At 31.0% G+C, this 18,856-nt stretch overlaps 1 protein-coding gene across 2 annotated transcripts; it reads right to left on the bottom strand.

Annotated features, from left to right (window-relative positions):
* Positions 1 to 4,282: 4,282 nt before the first annotated feature.
* Positions 4,283 to 8,819, bottom strand: LOC107871149 (transcription elongation factor TFIIS). 2 transcript variants are annotated; one of them, XM_016717964.2, is made up of 3 exons: positions 8,488 to 8,819; positions 7,588 to 7,767; positions 4,283 to 5,491 (listed from the first exon to the last, which is right to left on the bottom strand). In XM_016717964.2, the coding sequence occupies exons 2-3, from the start codon at positions 7,750 to 7,752 to the stop codon at positions 4,571 to 4,573; spliced, it is 1,086 nt and encodes a 361-aa protein (XP_016573450.2). In that variant the 5' UTR covers positions 7,753 to 7,767; positions 8,488 to 8,819; the 3' UTR covers positions 4,283 to 4,570. The 2 variants fall into 2 exon arrangements, with proteins under 2 accessions (XP_016573450.2, XP_016573449.2); XM_016717963.2 differs by having other exon boundaries at positions 8,600 to 8,815.
* Between the last annotated feature and the right edge of the window lie 10,037 nt (positions 8,820 to 18,856).

Below are 18,856 nucleotides of genomic sequence, written 5' to 3'. Positions count from 1 at the left end.
TTTTCTGAAGGCGTCAAAAGATTTTCCCATCACTGACTTAACCACGAAATCACCCATTAAATTTGCGGCACCATCGCACTGCATTCTCACAGGATAACGATCAATGTTAAAGGCTTCCACCAACTCTTCGACAGAAGGGCTATTAGCATTTGGATCATCTCTTTTGAAACATTTCTCCTCCCCTTGTTCATTATCTTCTGCTCCTGATTGAGATAATGTTTGTAAAGCAAGCTCATAGAGTAGTGGATATAGCCGAGCTGCTTCACTTGTTCCTTTACTTGGACTTGATTTGATTTTTTTTTTGGGGATCCATAAATCTTAAATTAATAAGAACATAAAATAGATTATAATTGATTAATGCATCGTTAAAAAGAATAAAAATAAAACAACAGTTCCAACAGACCACTTATTTTTTGCACCAGGTATATAATCTGTTGCAATATATAATCGATTTGTTGCAACGGATGAGTGAACCTTTGAAAACAATAAAAATAAATCACTAATCTATTGCACCAGATAGTTTATCTGATGTAACATATAACCAACCGTTGCAACGGATGAGTAAACCGTTGAAAACCATAAAAACAGATCACTAATCTGTTGCATCAGGTAGTTTATCTGTTGCAACATATAATCGACATGTTGCAACAGATGAGTAAACCATTGAAAATAATAAAACCAGATCACTAATCTGTTGTACCAGGTAGTTTATCTGATGAAACATATAACCAACCATTGCAACGGATGAGTAAACCGTTGGAAACCATAAAAATAGATCACTAATTTGTTGCACCAGGTAGTTTATCTGATGCAATATATAACTAACCTGTTGCAACGAATGAGTAATTTGTTGGAAACAGTAAAAATAGATCACTTATCTGTTGCATCAGGAAGGTTATCTGTTGCAACATATAACCAACCTATTGCAATGGATGAGTAATCCATTGGAACCAGTAAAAATAGATCATTATCTATTGCACCAGGTAGTTTATCTATTGCAACATATAACCAACCTGTTTCAACGGATGATAATTCATTAGAAACAGTAAAAACAGATCACACATCTATTGCACCAGATAGTTTATCTGTTGCAACATATAACCAACTCGTTGCAACGGATGAGTAATCCATTAGAAACAGTAAAAATAGATCATTGATCTGTTGTATCTGCAGGTTATCTGTTGCAACATATAACCAACTTGTTGCAATAGATGAGTAATCCGTTGGAAATAGTAAAAACAGATCACTAATCTGTTGAAACATATCACTTATCTGTTGCAAAATGAGTTATTTGTTGGATTAATATTATTTAGATTTCTTCCAAACATAAGAGTCGTTTGTCGCAATAGATGAATGATCTGTTAGATTGTTCATCTGTTGCATCAGATATTTTATCTGTCGCATCAGATGTTTCATCTGTTGCATCAGATGTTTCATCTATTGCATCAGATGTTTCATCTGTTGCAACACCATTCTTATCAAGACAAACAACAAATCAACCCAACAACACCAACACATCACACACATACACACTAAGAACATCAACAGTGACCAAAAATCACCAACAAATCTGAATCAACAGTTCGACAACAAGAAAAAGAAATGCCAGAAATTAGGGTTTTATTCAGTTCACATTTCAAATTTAAGCAAGAAATATTGAAAGTGTTAACCAATCTAGAAGAGTAGTTGGCTCAAGTTCCTCTGTTTCTTCATAATTTTTTACCTGTGAAAAAATAAATGGGACGACGAAGAACTCAAATTTATTGTCTCCGAAGAAGTCTTCATGTCAATTGACGGTTGAAATTCGAAAAGGAACTCGCCCGACTATTTGTCGCCGGAGGTTGAAGTCGGCAGGGATTAAAGGAAGAAATTTTGCAAAACTATTGGTTGGGAGAGAGTTGAGAGAACCTGTCAAGAGAGAGACGGTTAATTTGGATTGAAGAGAGGGGTGGGTTGTTTTGAAAAGATTAAAAAGTTTTGAAAATATTAATCAAATCCACAATTAACTTAATCAAGTTTTCCAATTATGTTTGACCTTTTAAGTTGGTCAATGTCACCAATCCTTCATTCAAAACTTAAAAGACACCTTTCCTTCAATTTTTTCTAATTACTTGTTAGTTATAAAACCTTTTTTTGAGGGGGCCTCTATATGCAAATATAATGTGCAATGAATATACCAAATAATACTTTTTTTCTTCTAATTAATTTTTCTTACTCTCGCTCTCTTAGCTGATTGAATGATTTTGTGACAGTAGCTCATTCATGCCTCTTCAACATATGTCAAAAAATATTTCTCTCAAATTTTTTATTTTTTTTTGTGTTTCACCTACACATGTGTTGTGATTTTTCATTGAAGATTATTTTGAGCAATTTGTTATCCCTAAATTTTCACGGAGATATGATTTGAAGATTTTTCGATAATTTTACTTTTTACGAATATATGTATTTATTTTTCTTTATTTTTTTTAGATATTCTTTAAATGAGCCACTAATTTTATTCAAATTTCATCTATTTGCAACGTCAATTAGCTCTTCTAGTAATCAATTTCTTATTTTTTCAAATGGATGAAAAAACTCTTTATAGGAGATTGAATAGAAGTATTGAACACGTAGATAAGATTAATTGCGGCACTCCGTTGTTTGATTTGGGAGTTTCTCAATTAGACAGTGACAATGCGGGATTTTTAGTGGAGCTGAAAGAAGACAAGTTGAGAACAGAGTCATGGACAAAAAATCACAATGACCAGGTTAATATTCACAATAGCACAGTAGATTTACAATCAAATAATATTTTTAAAATTTTTTTAGATGTTTGATAACATAAAAAGGTACTAAAACTAAAAACTTATTAAAAAAATAAAAGTGAGAAGCTAGGTAAGCATAACTTTTTACTTTTTAGATTAAAATTCTTTTAAATTTGATCAAAACATCTTTTTATCCCTTATATTTTCTTCCAATTACAACAATACTCCGAATTTGTAGCCCTCAAATATATTATTTTTTCTTTCTTTTTGACTTTGTCGCTTCTCTCCGTCTCTTCCTTTCAGTTTTCTCTTCATCTTTCTCCTTTGTTTTTGAATTGTTATAATTAAAAATTATATATAATTCAGCTTATTTATGGTGTTAACAGTTTAAGGACATTTAAATCATTTTGACAATAAAAAAGTGCTAAACAATACTTATTTACGAAACACATCAATAGTTTTTTTTTTCAACTTCAGCAGTGTTATCCAAACACTTATCTGGTTAATTTATAACCACTTATTTTCAACTTTTAAGCACATAAGCTAAAAAGCTTTTTTTATCGTGTCCAAACCGATTCTTAGTATTGAAATATCCCTATCCGGTTTGGGATAAATTTATCATATCTAAATTAGTCTAAAGAGTATTTCCAAATTATAATATCAAGGTAAATTTAGTTTGTGTACAAACAAACCCTCTGATCCTTAGTTTCAGATTGATCTTCTTTCACCAATTAGCTTCAGATTAATTTTTGTATCTTTTAACGTATTACCTACTTAACTTACTAACGCAAAGGGGTCAACATTGCGCCGGATTACTCCACAGAGATATAAATATATCAATCACAGTTGGCCTATTTGGTTAAAAATCTCTTTTGATTACATTTTTTGTTAGCTTATGCCTTTTGACTGATAAACACTGAATTATTTTAAAATGGTCATTTAAAATCCACGTGCTATTGGTCAAATTTTAAACTCTGACCAGTAAACTAAATCATAAAAAATAACATAAAACCGACTTTCAGAGGTTGATTTTGTTAAAAATAATTTAAAAGTATTTTTTATTATTTACATTCTTCCAATTTTTTGCAATTCAAAAATCTACCTTGGGAGGTCGATATTCCGACATAGCTAAGTCAGCAGAAAGTAAGAAGTTTATGTTTCAGAGCAATGGAGCCTTTGATTACATAATTTAAGTATATAGTCGGATGGCTTCCAAGTCCAACAAGAAGATAATGAAATTTATTACTCCTATTTCTTTTTTAAAACCGTCAGCGTCAACAGGTACCAAAACTAGAGCAGATGGGAAGGGTCACCTACTGTTTGTCTCTATTGGAAATTGACAACCATCGGAAGTAAGCTGTTAAGTTTGCACTGTTTTCTAACAATATGTACTAAAACTCCTTCTATGCGCGAATTCGGGAAAGGATTGCACCACAAGGGTTCATTTTATGCAGCCTTACCCTGAATTACCCTGAATTTAAGCAAGAGGCTTTTTTCAGGACTTGAACACATGACCTGGTCGATAAATCAGCCAATAGTTGTACAGAACTGCATCTAATATTTTTATTGTTTCTTTCCAGTTTCCAATACATTGCATTTTCTGTAGAGCAAAGTTTTATCCTAGGAATGAGAACAATACAATGTCATAAACATCTTTGCAATAGTAAAACAAATAGATCAGGGATCATATGCCAGGCATGTTGAGATCGCCATCCAGACGAAAAATGAAAAAATGAACTAGGGGCTACATCATGGTTAAGAGAAGGTACCTATGAAGCTCACAATGTGCAACAGTAAGTGATACATGGTCGGACACGCTCTCAAATTTAACAGAATTTCCAGCGATTTTGGCAGTTCACACATGTCACGTATGTGGTCATAGGTTCGTCTGCACTTCGCGTTTGCATCTGATAGTAGGTGCATTTATTCTGTTTACACCTACCACACTTGAACTTATCGGTACTAGCCTGTACAGGAGCTCCACGTTCACTATTGAATAACGCTTTTTCTTTGATTTTCTCATTCTGCTTTTGCCTTTCTTCGCTTGCCATTTCTTCTGGTGTCAGTTCAGTAATACCACGAGGGGGGAACTTCCCCAGAAGGACTTTTCTCCGGAAATCTTGATTGTTTTGATCCTTGATGTTGAACATTATAGACCTATACTTGAACTTTTGAGCACCATTAGATCTGCCCCACTTTTCAAACATTGCAGTTTCTACCTGAACTGCAACTCTATATGGATCACATGCATTTACCTCATCCATCAGATCCTCATCAACTTCACCTGAGACTTTGCATAAAGCCTCTGCAAGGAGTTCCCGAACTTTGTCCCTCAAAGAATCCTTGCAATAAATTAGAGCGCCCAACTTTGGCGGAGCAGCAATTGCCGCACTAGAGCTACTCTTTTCAGTCTTCACAACATTAACACGCTCAACCTTTTTCTCAGCAATGGAACTTTCTGATTTTACTACTACTTCAGATTTTGAAGTCACTCTCTCAATCTTTACATTATCAACCCTAGACACCTTTTCAACCTTCACCGACTCCGCTGTCTGAGATTTAGTGGCTCCATTAGCAGTAGCACCAGCACATTCATCTTTTACAGATTCCCCATTCACTCCATTGCTGTTCTTATTTTTCATAGTTTCTTTTACGATTATATTCTTCCAGTTCTGAACCACATCAGAAGCCAAAGCCTGGATCTTCTCCCTCGGATGTTTTGTCAATTGTCGAAGACGCTTTCCCACCTGAAACAGGTTTCCTTGTGTCAAAACAGAAAAGGGATCATATTCTTCTTACTAGCATCACCGTGAACAATAAGCCTGACAAATACATAGCAATTGTGCAAAATAATGTAATGTTTATCAAGAGATGTACAGAAACTTTCCGAGGAACAGACCTCTCTTTCAGTAGAGAAGCATGATTCATTTTCTAATGGCAAGAAATTTTATATCCCAAGTATTCTCAACTTGACCCCCACCCCCTTTCCCTCTTCTTTTCCCAAACAAACAACAAATTGGAATGAAGAAAAGATGACACAAACTAGAAAGTACTATAATTCGAAGTGATGCAGAAAAGTGTAGGAACAAATTTACAATAGATTTCTCAAGCAAAAGCACCCGGTCCTTTTAACATATATCAAGAGAATCTTTGTCCCTGAGGGGATATCTATATAGATCTGTTTTTTATTTTTGAAACAGGTAACTTTTTGTATTCATATATCAGATTTGTTCAGCTCCTATTTAATTCAAGTGGTTAGGAAATTGTTCAAATTCTCTTTTTTCAAACATAAGTCTGTTTCTCTTTCTTTTTTTTAGGAAAAAAAAGGAAGTACAATAACTTTTTTCCAAAAGTCCTAATATTTATAATTTCTTTGAGAAACAAGCAATTTTCCCACCAAAGGCCACAGTAATTATCTCCTCAGACTTCAAACATCAAATTGCAGACATATTGCACTAATTTTTCTTAACAATGATATGCTACCAATGTGCGTGCACATCAATTAATCTATTTCTGCTACCTCCCGCTCCCAGCAGCAGAAGCTCTGGTAACTCTACTCACCGAGTTGACAGCATCTCAATTAAATCTATCTCTGCCACCTCCCTACTCCCACCAACAAAGGTTCTCATAAGTCTATTCACCAAGATTTATATTTTTAAAAAGAAAAAATCCACCCCACCCCAGGAGGATTCAATAGTGTTCCCACTTATCCAGCGTGACTCGAAACCTCACTAGTTGATGGTGGACCTAGTACTCAATCGCTTGAGCAAGCCCCACTTGTCACACCAAGACTTAAATAAAAGAAACCAGCTAGTTTGTTTTTTTTTTGCTTCCGCTAAGATTTCAACCCGAATCTCCATGAACCATTCCAACTTAATTGGTCACTCTTTTGTAGGCTTCAATTTTTTCCAGAAGTTTCAAATTTTACAACTTCAACCCTTCCAACCCATATACACACACACACGATAAACAGAACCTTTTCGGAAATTACTCATGCATATTGTGTATCACCTTCTAGATAAAACAACTATCCTAATTTATGTGGTAAAATTCAAATTTTGGACATCAACCAGCTTATATTTAACCATTAAGAGCCCATTTGAATAGGATTAAAAAAATAGCTTTTTAGCTTAAGTGATTAAAAGCATAAAATAAGTGTTTATACATTAAGCAAATAAGTGTTTGGATAGAAGTGCTGAAACTGAAAAAAAAGCTGTTGATGTGTTTGATAAACAAGTGATGTTAAGCACTTTTTTGTTGCTAAAATAACTTAAATGTCCTTAAAGTTGTTAACACCGTAAATAATCCATCGACAACAAAGAAGAAACATGAAGAGGAAATTGGAGGGAAGAGATGAAGCCACGGCAAAGAGAAAAAGAAAAAAAAACGATATATTTAAGGGCTACAAATTTAGGATATTGTTGGAATTGGAGGAAAATATAAGGTATAAAAAGGTAAATATTTTGGTCAAATCTAAAAAAAATTTAATCTAAAAAGCAAAAAGCACCCAGGTTCTCACTTTTTAATCTTTTTAATCAATTTTTAGCTTTTCAAAGGACTTTTTAATTTTACCAAATACCTTAAAAGCTATAAAAAAAAAAAAAAAAAAAAAAAAAAAAAGAGATTAAAAGTTGATTTGGCCAGATATTAATAAGTACCAAACGGGCTCTAATTCAAGACATAAATTTTCTATTTGTTTTGAAATAAAATTTACATATTTTAAAACTACCTAAAAAGGTACTATAGCTCACAAAAATTAACAATTCAAAATATCTTTTTCTTAAGATATTAAGATCAAAGAAACACTAGTTTGAATCTCAAAATGCAAAAATATTATTGTTACCTGTGAAGTAACGAGAACTTGATAATTAACAGGAAACTTCTTGAGCTGCTTCAATACATCAAGGCATCTACTCTCTTCTGGCGACGAATCTGCACCGCTGTCAACAGCAGCTGCATCGGCAGCTCGTTTAACCGTTTCAAACAGCTCAATTAGCTCCTTCTCCATACTCCTCTATCTTCACTGTTCAATCAACAATAAAAATTTCGCATAAAAATACACAGATATTACACTTCTTTGAAAAATTCACAACAACAAAAAGAAAGAGTAAGAAAGTCATATACATATACACAAAGAATTGCAGTTCTTTGAGAACTTCACAACAGAAAGATTAGTAAATTTTCACATACAAATAGAGAGAAATTGCACTTTTTGAGGACTTAACAACAACAAAAAAAAAAAAGTAAAAATTCGCAAAAAAATACACAGAAATTGCAATTCTTTGAAAAATTGACAACAAAAAGTTAGTAAAAAAATTCATACAAATAAACAAAAAATTGCAGTTCTTTGAGAACTTGACAACAACAAAATTAGTAAAATTTCATATAGAAATACACAGAAATTGCACTTTTTGAGAACTTCACAACAAAAAAAAAGTATAATTTCACATTGCACTTCTTTGAAAACTTCACGTACAAATAAACAGGAATTGCCCTATTTTGAAAAATTCACATACAAATACACAGAAATTGTACTTTTTTTAAAACACGCAACAAAAAAAATTGTAAAATTTCACATAAACTAAACAAAAAATTGCACTTTCTTGAAAATTCACAACAAAAAAAATAGTAAAATTTGACATAAAAATACACCTAAATTGCACTTTACTGAAAACTTCACATTCAAATACACATAAATTGCACTTTTTTGAAAATTTCAGATTCAAATACACAGAAATTGCACCTTATTGAGAACTTCACAAGAAAATAGTAAAATTTCATATAATAAATACACAAAATTTCAGTTTTTTGAGAGCTTCATAAACAATTCAATGAAGATGAAGTTGAAATCGAACCCGCCGCCGCCGACAAATTTGACGGCCGAATAAAACCCTATCTTCGATGATGTTTTGGGGATTTTACAAAATTAGAACTATTTCTTTTTTTCGAAGAAGTAGGGAGGATATAAAAGAGATTTTGTTGTGGAAACGTGTGAGTATCGGACGGTGGAAAAAAGGATATGGATGTGTGATCTGACGGTGGGGGGTTAATGAGAGTGTGCACAATTTGGGAAAAAATTTGAAATAGGTAACTTGTGAAATAGTGTGAAAGGTATTTTGATTTTGTGGAGGAATTGGGAGAAATAATAGGCACTTGATAGTTATAAGGTTTTTCGATTTTCCATTAATGAGTGGTTTTTTCATATTTATGTAAATTTTTGGGGAAAAGTTGGAATAGACAATTTGTAAAATATAGCTAGAAAAGTATTTTGCTTTTGCGAAGAATTGGGAAAAATAATAGGCGTGTGATATTCATAAGGTTTTTCGACTTCTGATTAATGAGTGTCTTTTTTATTTTTTCGTAAATTCTTGAGAAAAAATTAAAATAGGTAACTTGTAAAATATAGTGAGAGAAGTATTTTGATTTTGGGAAGGAGTTGGGAGAAATAATAGGCACATGACATTCATAAGGTTTTTCGACTTCTAATCGCTGAGGGTTTTTTCCGATTTTTCGTAATTCCCTGAGAAAAAGTTGGAATAGGTAACTTGTAAAATATAGTGAGAGAAGTATTTTGATTTTGTGAAGGGGTTGGAAGAAATAATAGGCACGTGACATTCATAATGTTTTTCGACTTACAACCAATGAGTGTTTTTTTCGTTTTTTAGTAAACTTTTGGGAAAAAAATTGAAATAGGTAACTTGTAAAATATAGTGAGAGAATATTTTGATTTTGCGAAGGAATTGGGAGAAACAAGAGGCACATGATATTCATAAGGCTTTCCAATTTTCAATCAATGAGTGTTCTTTTAATTTTTCATAAACTCTTTGAAAAAGTTGGAATGGGTAACTTGAAAAATATAGTGAGAGAAGTATTTTGATTTTGCGAAGAAATTGGGAGAAGCACTTGATATCCATAAGATTTTCCGACTTTCGATCAATAATATTTTTTTCGTTATGAAAAAAGTTGGAATAGGTAGCTTGTAAAATATAGCGAGAAAAGTATTTTGATTTTGTGAATGAGTTGGGAGAAGCAATAGGCAAGTGATATTCATAATGTTTTCTGACTCCCAACTAGGGAGTGTTCTTTTCGTTTTGTTGTAAACTCTTACGAAAAAATTAAAATATGTAACTTGTAAAATATAGCGAGAGAAGTATTTGATTTTATGAAGGAATTGGAAAAAAAGAATAGGCACATGACTTTCATAAGGTTTTTCGATTTTCGATCAATGAGTGTTTTTTTCGTTTTGTCGTAACTCTTGGGAAAAAGTTGGAATAGGTAACTTGTAAAATATAGTGAGAGAAATATTTTGATTTTGTAAAAGAGTTGGGAGAAACAACAGGCACATGACATTCATAATGTTTTTCGACTTTTGACCAATAAGTGGTGTTTTCATTTTTCATAAACACTTGGAAAAAATTGGAATAGGCAACTTGTAAAATATAGTGAGACGAGTATTTTCATTTTGTGAAGGAGTTAGGAGAAACAATAGACATGTGACATCTATAAGTTTCCGACTTTCGACCAATGAGTGTTCTTTCAATGTTTTTATAAACTCGATTGGTCTGTATTTTGACTATTCTAAGTTTCTGACTTCCGACCAATGAGAGCTCTTTCAATTTCTTCGTGTCATCTCAATTGGTTTGTAATAATGTTCCTGCTTCCACTAATAAAATCTCTTTTAGTTTTTTTGTTTCATCTTGACTGTTCCACGTCTTGCCTATTCTAAAGTTTCGACTTTCAACCGATTAATGAGAGCTTGTTCAGTTTTTCATTTTATCTCGAGTGATATGCATTTCGTCTATTCTAAGATTTCGACTTTCGACCATTGAGAGCTCTTTCAATTTCTTCATGTCAACTCGACTAATATGCATTTCGACTATTCTAAGATTTGACTTCTGACTATTGAGAGCTCTTTTAGTATTGTTCGTGTCATCTTGACTAGTCTGTTAAAGTAGCTCATATATATAAGTTTATGAGATAATTTGATTTAATGAGTATATCCATTTCTAGGATTTCATAATTTGATTTATATATTTATAACTATCAATACCATGAACGTTTTAAGTCGTCTTCAAGATATGTTTTCAAATATGGTTGCAAGATTATAATTGTTTCGGATCAGTTAATATAAAACGTTCATGCTTTTGTTTTAGTATGACGGCTTCATTAATATGGTCAAAACTTGAAACCTTATATTAGACGTGTAATTTAAGAAAGCGCAACCATTAAAATAAGTAATCTGCATTAGTATCAGAGCTATTCCTTTATTTAGATTTTTCAAAGCCTAATTAAACAGACATTCATAATGATGCCATGAGCGCTTTAAGACATGGTCAAGATGTGTTTTCCGATCCTCTATACGATTACAACCCATACTGTAGATGAAATTCGAACATGTATGAACTTGAATATCACGGTTCTTCTACTTGGAATGACTTTCTCATATTGAGAAATTCTGTTTAGTGACATTCGATTACACAATCCATTGATAGTTGCATAAATGACTAGAATTTATTTTTCAATTGGCAATGATGCATATTGTAATTGTTTCGATACCTTTGTTGGTCTTGCACCTCTATTGAGTTATGTCTGAGTCGCAGCGTCAAGGTCTGAGTCAGAATTGAGCGAGGGTGGTCACTTCACAATATTGTGTCAATTGCATTCATCTCGCGCATCAACAACAAGATCACCTCGTTGTGATGTGCATAATATTTCACCAACATATAAATAATATTGTTACCCTTAAATGTTTGGCTTTCGAAATAACTTCTCTATCTCCATGAAGTGAGTGATAAAAGTTTGCACATACTCTACCCTCTCCAAACTCCACTTGTGAAATTTCACTTGATCTATTATTGTTATTGTACAAAATACTTAATTATCACAAGATACAGAATCATAGAACCAAGATAAATTACCTGCTTTAATACACAAATCTCAGATAATTTGAGAACTAATTTGTAAAATGAAGTTGTTTACGATAAAAAATTTGTAATGAGGTTAAGGGCACAAAATATGATTTAACTCGTTAGATCTAGTTATTAGTAATGAAATTTGTTTGTTTAAATAAAGAAACGACAGTAAGCAAGCAAATTAATATAGCTGAATGAAGCAGTAAAATTCTTATTTCGGGTGTTTGCAATAGATCAGAAGCTGTTAATTTTTCCTTCAAAGGATACTTAGAAGTAAAGATTTAGCAAAATATGAAAAACTTGAAGCACAAAAATAGTAATGTATTACTTTCATATTGTTGGAGAAAAGACTTCCCTTTACAATCATGTTGATGCTACTATTTATAGTTTACAAAGGTAGTGCCTTCCACTTGAGCCCTAAAGCACTATCCACCAATGACAAACTTCCACGTTTTATCCAATACAAAAACATTTCCATGACAACATTTTAAATCATATACTTAAACTGTTCTTATTGGGTGAGTAACTTCGTAATGGATTAAAACATTGCTTGATGGAAGAGTACACAAGATCAATTGTCACAGTTTACAATGAAAATGAAAACATGTATGATGTATGAAGAGACATGAAAATGAAAACATGTATGATGTATGAAGAGACACACCATCAACAAAGATACCAATATTGATTGTGGTGCAATGGATAAGGCTGCTCCACCCTTAATTAGAGGTCGAGGGTTTAACCCTGAATATGGAGAAAATTCTGTTGGGAACACTACCCCGAATGGGGCCCTACCCAGCGCAAATCCAAATTAGACGGGCTCTAATACGAGTATTGGACACCGGAGGAAACCCCCCCCCCCCCCCCCCAAAAAAAAAAAAAATAAGAGACCATCAACAAAGAGAAATTGATTGAACCAAAAATTTTAACTCAAGAAGTTCATGATTTATTCAGTCGGGCTCTAATGCAGGTACCGAACACCGAAGGGAAACCCAAAAAAAAAAAAGAGACCATCAACAAAGAGAAATTGATTGAACCAAAAGTTTCAACTCAAGACGTTCATGATTTATTCTAACAAGACCTACGACGATGACAACAACTTTGTGGGTCTGAGTTCTCAACATAAAAAAATTACATTATTCAACTTAACCCTGCTCAACCAGCTTCTTCAACATTTTTGTTCACTTTTCTTCTGGTTTCTCAATAAATGTCTTCCTCAACCAGTCCCATGGCTGTTTAGATATGAAAAAAAAAATAACACTATGACGGTCAGAGGCATCATTAGATTCATATACCATCATAAAATCAAGTTTATATATCCAAAACAGAAGTACATTAGATAGAATTGAGTTGCATACCTAATAAGTCGAATCCAAAAATCATTCAAAAGGAAAGTGACCTGGACAATACAATCGGTAGCAACCATCCAAACAAGCAACACTAGACGATCTACGTAGTCAAACTCTATGTTGTTCGAACTCTTCAAAAATGTCAATGGGTGCGTGTCAGATCCGTCAAAGCTAGTGTATTTTTTGGAGAATCCGACACGGATGCGGCATCCAAAGTGAAAGTCCGCGCAACTTGGGTCAAATTACTCAGCCAAATCATTACCATATCAACAAATTTGACTCTCAATTCTCAAAAACTTCAAAATTTCATCAAATTATTGAGGTCTGGGAGAGTAGAATGAACGCGAACCTTACAGCTACCTCTGCTCAGGTGCAGTAAATCTAGGAACATATGAATAATAATATTAATAATGAGTGGTAGAAATTAAAGAAAGTGACCTGGACAATCCAAAGGGCGGTGGTAGTGGCGGCAACACCCCATGTAGCGGCGGCCTGAATATCGGTTGACTGTGGTCGCAATTTTGGGCGGAGGAATTTAAACAGTCCGGTTCCGGCTGTACTTGCACTGCTCATTTTCGCCAACTATGAATACCTAATCAAATACATATATATCATCGAACGCAAAATGACACTCTATAGCATATTTTAAAACAAATAATCTAAATTTGAATTTTTTTTAAAAAGTAGTCAATCAGATATATTATTTATGCTTTATAGTTATTTTCTAATTGGGATCATTTTGGCCTATATAATTCATATACAGTTCATATATAATACTGATATAGTCTATATATAATATTAATACAGTATTTAATTTGGGCAATTCATTTCTTTTAAAAATATTTCAATTTTTTTGGTATAAATTTTTTAACTGATCAAATATTCTGCTTTTTTTATTGTTTAGAAATAATAATTAAATTATATAGAAACTATATAATTGTTAAATAGAATATGTATCTATATAAGATATATGTATAGAAATTATATAATTCTATCAAATATGTATATGTATAAAATATATATAAAAAATATATAGAAAGTGTATGAAAACTATATAATTGTCGTATAAAACGTGTAAAAAAAATGTACAGTTATTGTATAAATTGTGTATCAAAACTGTATAATTTTCGTGTAGAATATTTATATGTATAAGATTTGTATAGAAACTGTATAGAAGGTGTGTAAAAACGGTATAGAAAAAGCCAGTAAATTGAAATGGCTAGAAAGTGGAATTTAAATTTCATGACCATTTTTATGGAAATAGTTTAATTTGAAGTGTCGTTTCTATATTTCCCCTATATCTTATTGTTAAGGTAGTAATACGTATATGTCCGTCACAATAATATTACATAAGATTAATAATGTTAGAAGAAGACTAGTACTAGTAATACAATCACCCTACAAACAAATAATAATTCATAACTGAGCGTATTATAAAATAAAATAAAATTATTGTAATACAATATGCATGAAGTACGTATATCTTTTCATCCTGCAAAAGCATTTCCAACAATAATAGCTTATTGGAATTTTCATGTTCTGAAACATGTTCCAACAATAATAGCTTATCGAAATTTTCATGTTCTGGAACATGTCACAATCGAATTATGCAAACCTTAAAGTTACATTGCATTTGAGTATTCGATATCTCATGAACAAAGTCGATTTTAGTGATTTTTTTTAGATAGCGGCAACTGTGTTTTTTTCTGAGAATGAATTTGAAATGCTACTGTATCTATTTTAGTGTTGCTTTAGTTTTTAAATTACATTATTGAGATAAAGATAAAGGTTGGAATAACACAATCTTAAATTCAAATTAAATTATGATGAGCACTAAGAGTTGAGATAATATTAAAACTTTAAAATCAAGTTATAATCAAATTAAATTCACAATTATTGTGGCTGATTTTAGTTGTTATAAAATAGGATCATGTGTGAAGAAAATATCTTATCAAGTGGAAGACCAAATGGTGTTTTTCTTTTAGTTAGTATTATTACTAATATTATTATTATTATTATTATTAATAATAATAATAACAATAATAATATTTATATTGATATTTTTTAATTTAATTTGACATTTGATGACAAATGGATTATCTCATTATTTTTGCCCCTTTAATTTTGTATAAAATATATATTTGTCGTGTCAATTATTAAATATTTGTTAATAGATTCAAATTCATTTTCTTATATCAGCTGAATCCTATAGTATAAATATTATCGATTAAGGTGGTTTTATAATTTTGAAATGATTTAGAAGTAGACTTTTTTTTTTAAATCATAATCGTATAGTTGAGATTAGAGTAGACTAATGATATTGGGAAAATCTTAACTAGTACTGTTAATCAAATGTATTCAAATACATGTAACATTTAAAATGAATATGTTTATGAAATAGTAGTAGCTCATTTAGGGTGTGTTTGGTATGATGGAAAATGTTTTCTGGAAAATGTTTTACAATTTTTCCTTGTTTGATTGTAATGAAATGTTGGGAAAATATTTTCCACAATAACTCATTTTCCTCTATTTGATGGAAAATGACTTCCCTCATGGGTCAAGGGAAGTCATTTTCCAGAAAATGACAAATGAGACTTATGACCCCATCCCCATCCCTTTTCCTCACCCTAACAACATTCATATTCACATGACTCAAAAAATTTACATTTCTTAAAAATTTACATTACTCGAAAATATTTTTCACTGTGCTTTACTTTAATTATTCACTGCTTGAAATAAAAAAAAAGTGAAACCCAAATTTTTTTCATTTTCAATGTTCATTGAATGTATTGTTATTTTTATATTCATAGAGAAAGACTTACCTACATTACTTTTGCTAGTTGCATATTTCAACTTGTCATCGATGTAACTTGTTTCACGAGGTTGAATAAGCTTGTCGTTCCGTTATATTTCTATTGATTGTAATATCTTGAGATTGTCATGATAAAATGTTGAAAGTGTCTCATATATTTGCTAATTAATAGTTGCTTAAATTTAGTGATTGTAGTACTTTAGAATACGATATTGATATTATTTGTTATGCTTAAATTATTTCTTACAAATTGTTGAGTTGTTAGAGACACTGATATACTAGTTAACAATTAGTAGTAGTATTTTCTAAAAAATATTTTTCCACTCACCAATCAAACACTAGAAAATATTTTTCTAAAAAATATTCTCTACTCACCAACCAAACACCATAAAATATTTTCCGAAAAATATTTTTCACTCACCAACCAAACATGAGAAAATAAGTAGAAAATCAACTTATTTTCCAAGAAAACATTTTCCATCATACCAAACACACCCTTAGAGTTCTTCAATCTTAAGTTACTAGTTTTAAACTAATGGTAATCTTTTTTCTTTTTTAGAAAAGAGCTTAACATTTTGAAATTCAGCTAATTATAAAAATCTTATTACAGTACTATCTTTAAATTTAATTATTTTAAATATTCTTTTAGTCTAATATATGTTCATGTTCCATAGATTAACACTTAGGTCGAGGGTTCGATCCTGGGTATGGAGAAAACTCTGTTGGGAGCGTTGTTACCTTAATGGGCCATGCAACGATCCGGATTAGTCGAGGTTCCAATGCGGGCACCGGACATCGGATGGAAAAAAAAAACACTTAGCTGCATAAGATTTTTTTTTCCTAACTTATATGACATTGTTGTGATTTTTAAAGTCAAACGGTTAAATTTTAACCATGAATTTAAAATAAAAAATAAAAAATTACCGATATATAAAAGATCACAGCCAAAAAAAATTCTTGATTCTCAAAATTCATAAGGTAACACATTTTTTAAATTTTATTTTGCTTTTCATATTCCATCAAAAAAAAAAAATAAAAAGCAAAAAAAAATTTTCAAAAAATTAATGTTGGGAAAGGAAATTATAAAAAGAAAAAAAAACAATGCAATACATCTTTCATAAGAAAAAAAAAAAAAGAAATATAAAAGAAAGTAATAAATCATGAACCCATACAGTAACGTCTTCTGCCATTAATCATTATATGTTTCACCATCGAAAACCCTTTCAAATTGATTTTGGGTTGACGCATAGAGCATGGTTGTTTGGAGATCACCAACAAACCAAATGAAGGGCTGTAATTCTAATTCTACGTATTACACACAGACACAAACTGTAAATATGCTTTCTATGATCCGACTCTTCTATTGTGGCATTCTAATTTCTTTAGTTTTAGTCCTTTCTCATAGAGGATTCTCTTGAAGAATACAGTGGAGACCCTTTCTCTATCCATTATTCACTGCTAGACCATGGTTGTTTGGAAGAGGGCCGGACATATTTTAGTTTAAATTGAAAAAATTGAAAAATCGAATTGAAATTTAATTTTGATTTGTTTTTTTGGATTAATTTCGATTTTAAATTCTAAAAATTCGATTAAATGGTTTGATTTTTGGGTTTTCAGAAAAAAAATTCGGATAAACCAAAAAAACGAAATTATATAAATAATACATTATAATTTTTATTTTACTCTTATAGATAAATGAAGAATGAGTGTACTACTATTTTGTCTTTTTGTGTTGTAATTATTATTATTATTATTATTACTTTACTTTACTACTATATATAAGTGAAGGTTGAGGTGACTATCAAAGGTAGTTCAGTAATTTTAGTCACTTCAACATTTACTTATATATAGTAGTAGATAAAATGATTACACATGCATATGGTTTTTTTTCTTATATTTATTATTTTTGTCTTTATTTTTATTGTGCAATAAAATGATTACACATGTATATTGTTTTTTTCTTATATTTTTTTTTTTGTCCTCATGTATTATTTTAATAGTATTTTTATTTAAACCTTTGTAATTGAATTATACATGATACTTTTTTTTTTATAAATATCTTTTTGTTGCCTATTAAATGACTACCAAGAGTATTTTGATAATTTTATGGTGCAATAAAATGATTACACATGCATATTATTTTTTTCTTATATTTATTATTTTTATCCTTATTTTTATGATGCAATAAAATGGCTACACATGCATTTTGATTTTTTCTTATATTTATTAGTTTTGTCCTCATGTATTATTTTAATAATATTTTTATTTAGACCTTTGTAATTAAATTATACATGATAGTAATTTTTTATAAATATCTTTTTATTTCTTATTAAATGACTACCAAAGGTATTTCGGTATTTTTATGGTGCAATAAATATTTCAAAATTGACATATGTCTCTTCAACTTATATATTTAAAACTTTCAAATGAGACGTGCATCATGCGCTTTTTCAGAAATGTCCAAACGAAAGACGTGTCACCAACTGTAGTTGCAATAATCTAACTAGATTTTTATCCACTTATATAATCACTTTTGTATTGGTTGAACCAGTCTAGAAAGCTCAATTATATTTCACACTGAATGTATATATTATGTTAACATCGATTCATTGTACTACATTTCTTTTCTTTTACTCCTATACTAAACAATTAAAACAAGTAGCAAATAATCTTTTCCAAAGTTGAATCTCCTTTGTACTCCCTCCGTTTCGTATTAGTTGGCCCCTATAGACTTGACACACCCACTAAGAAAAATATTTATTAGCGGTCTATTTTACCAAATTAACCTTATTACTTATGCTTTGAAAATATAAATTTGAATATATACAACTTGTTTAGTCATTTAATGATGAGGGTATTATTGGAAGAACCAATTAAACTCGACAACTGAATTGAAATAAATATTTTTAGAAAGAAGACCAACTAAAATAAAACGGAGGGATTACATTAGTGTTGTCAAAATGCTTGTGCCTTGCACGGACACGGGTATCTAGTATACATACATATATATATATATATATATATATATATATATTATTA

This window comes from Capsicum annuum, chromosome 5 (assembly GCF_002878395.1).
Source record: "Capsicum annuum cultivar UCD-10X-F1 chromosome 5, UCD10Xv1.1, whole genome shotgun sequence".
NCBI lineage: Eukaryota > Viridiplantae > Streptophyta > Magnoliopsida > Solanales > Solanaceae > Capsicum > Capsicum annuum.
This window is presented reverse-complemented; position numbering and strand designations above follow the sequence as displayed.